The 2,640-nt window shown below is 47.9% G+C and overlaps 1 protein-coding gene across 1 annotated transcript; it reads left to right on the forward strand.

Moving 5' to 3' along the window:
* The first annotated feature begins 474 nt into the window (after nt 1-474).
* Nucleotides 475-2,337, forward strand: LOC127858578 (uncharacterized). The gene is made up of 3 exons (XM_052395782.1): nt 475-630; nt 681-805; nt 906-2,337. Exons 1-3 carry the CDS (start codon nt 475-477, stop codon nt 2,335-2,337), a joined length of 1,713 nt encoding a protein of 570 aa, XP_052251742.1.
* Nucleotides 2,338-2,640: the final 303 nt, after the last annotated feature.

A 2,640-nucleotide genomic window follows, 5' to 3' on the forward strand; every position in this document is an offset into this window, starting at 1 on the left:
GGCGAGAATTAAGGACTTTAACTAGGGATCAAACGGTCGTATGTCAGTGTGGGAAAGTTTGTAAAAACTATCGAGGGAAGAAGATCCATCAAAGGAAGAGCGGTTGTCGGTTGGAGGGGAAGCCGAAGCAACGTGCAAGTGTTTCTGGTGAAACGAGGGAGATAGCCAGTCTGGTTGCAAACCACAGTACTGGTGGTATCTCAGCTCCGGAATTTGATGTAACTGATGACAGTTCTGTAGCTGAGGTGACTCAGTCACTTGATGCGCTTCTTGGGGAACAGGGGACCATACCTAGTATGACCCCTACAGAGCAGAGAGATGGATGTGAAGACGAATAACCACTACATTCAAGCCCAGAAGAACTCGTCTTCCCAGATTCTTGGTGTACACCACCCGAAGCAGAAAGAAAAAATGACAAGACCTAAAAGAAGATAGTAGAATCCTATCAGTCAAGGAACTAGACTGTCCTTCCACATGAAAGAACCCACTCGGAAGGAGATCTACGAAGTGGTGAAGAAAGCTCGTTCTTGCTCTGCACCAGACCCAAGTGGCATACCTTACAAGGTTTACAAGAAATGCCCTAAACTTCTTCGAAGACTGTGGTCACTCCTGCGAACTGTTTGGCGAAAAGTACTGTTCCGTTATGTTGGCAAAGTGCAGAAGGATGTCTGGCACCGCAGGAGAAGAACTCCAAGACCATCAACAAGTTTCGCACCTTTCGCATCATCTCGTTGTTGAGTGTGGAAGGGAAGATTTTCTTCTCAATCCTAGCTAAGCGATTGACGACATACATGTTGGAAAATGAGTATGTGGATACTTCTGTGCAGAAAGGTGGGACCCCAGGATTCTCAGGGCGTGTTGAGCACACAAGCGCACTCACTCAGCTACTCCGCTACTCCATGAAGCTCGAATCGACCACACAACCTCACAGTGGTATTGCTAGACCTTGCCAATGCATACGTCTCAATTCCACACCAGCTTATCGAGACGGCTCTTCGACACTACCACATTCCAGAGAGTGCAAGAAATCTCATTATGAACTACTTCAACGGTATCAACTTGAGGTTCTTTAAAACCTCTGAAACACACATACAGGCTAGATGGGTTCTTGCGGCTCTTGATGAAACAGTAACGTGGGCAAGAAAAGAGTTTAAGCCGGGGATGTTGAGAAGCTTAGTGGTTAGGAAGGGAAAGGTGACAAGCCAGTTCAAACTGTGTATCCGGGGAGAAGAGATTCCCTCCTTAGAGGACAAACCGATTAAATGCCTAGGGAAATGGTTCAATTCCTCATTGAGAGACACGAATTGCCAGGACATGCTCAGACAGCAGGTAGCAGAGGGTTTGCAGAGAATAGACAAGTCGGAACTCCCAGGGAAGTTCAAAGCATGGGTCTTCCAGCACGGTCTCCTGCCAAGATTGATGTGGCCACTCATGGTCAATGATGTCCCTATCAGCACTGTCGAGAAGCTAGAGCAGATGATCAGCAAGCACCTGAGAAAGTTTTTAGGCCTACCGCCATCCTTCACCAACATTGGACTGTATGGCAGATCAACAAAGCTCCAGATTCCAATCAGCTCTGTAGTAGAGGAGTTTAAAGAAGCAAAAGCACGTTTTTTGCTAACCCTCAGAGACTCTGAAGATGGGAAAGTCAGCAATGCAGGAATTCAGGTTAGGACAGGGAGAAAGTGGCCAGTGAGCAAGGCGGTAGACTCTCCAGAGAGCAGTCTAAAGCACAAGGATGTTATGGGATCTACCAATGTGGGAAGAGAAGGACTTGGTACCAGACAAACTCAAAAGTGGGAAAAAGCAGGGAAAAGAGAAAGGGGAGACCTGGTGCAGAGAGAAATCAGGAACGTAGAAGAGAAAGCACGGTCAGCCAGGTCGGTCCAGCTTGGACCCGAAGGAGATTGGACGAAGTGGAGTACACCAGAGAGGAGGCTCACGTGGCAAGAACTGTGGACATATGAACCACTTCAGCTAAGTTTCCTCCTGCGGCTAGTGTACGACATGCTTCCAACCCCCACAAATCTTCAGCGATGGAAGCTGACAGAAGGCCCTACTTGTTATTTGTTTTGGAGAATAGAAACGTTGCGGCACATTCTGTCATTGTGTCCAACAGCCCTTGCACAAGGGCGCTACAGGTGGCGCCATGACCAAGTACTCAGAATGTTGGCCGACGCCCTAGAAAGAGAGAGGAAGAACAACAGACCCCGGAAGATATTAGGACCCCAATTCCTTAGCTTTGTCAAGGAGGGTACAACAAAGCTCGCCGTCACCATCATTTCCAGATCTTGTATTCTGCAAGATTCAAACGACTTGGAGATGCGTGCAGAATAGGGAAGAAAGTAGTTTTTCCCGAGGAAGTAGCCCATACAACTCTCAGACCCAACGTAGTGCTATCATGGTCAAATGCGTCAGAGCGGGTGATTCTTGTAGAGCTTACTGTGCCATGGGAGGAGAGGATCGAGGAGGCATATAAGTTGTAGAAAGCCAAATACCAGGATCTGGCAGATGTATGCAGAGAAAGAGGCTGGAAGACATGGATCTTTCCGGTGGAAGGCTGATGCAGAGCATCCAGTTGGCTCTGGTTAAGACGCAGCGAACCAAATTGGCAGTCATCGTAGACGAAGTAGTGATTGG

The sequence above is a fragment of the Dreissena polymorpha genome, chromosome 14 (assembly GCF_020536995.1).
Source record: "Dreissena polymorpha isolate Duluth1 chromosome 14, UMN_Dpol_1.0, whole genome shotgun sequence".
NCBI classification, from domain to species: domain Eukaryota; kingdom Metazoa; phylum Mollusca; class Bivalvia; order Myida; family Dreissenidae; genus Dreissena; species Dreissena polymorpha.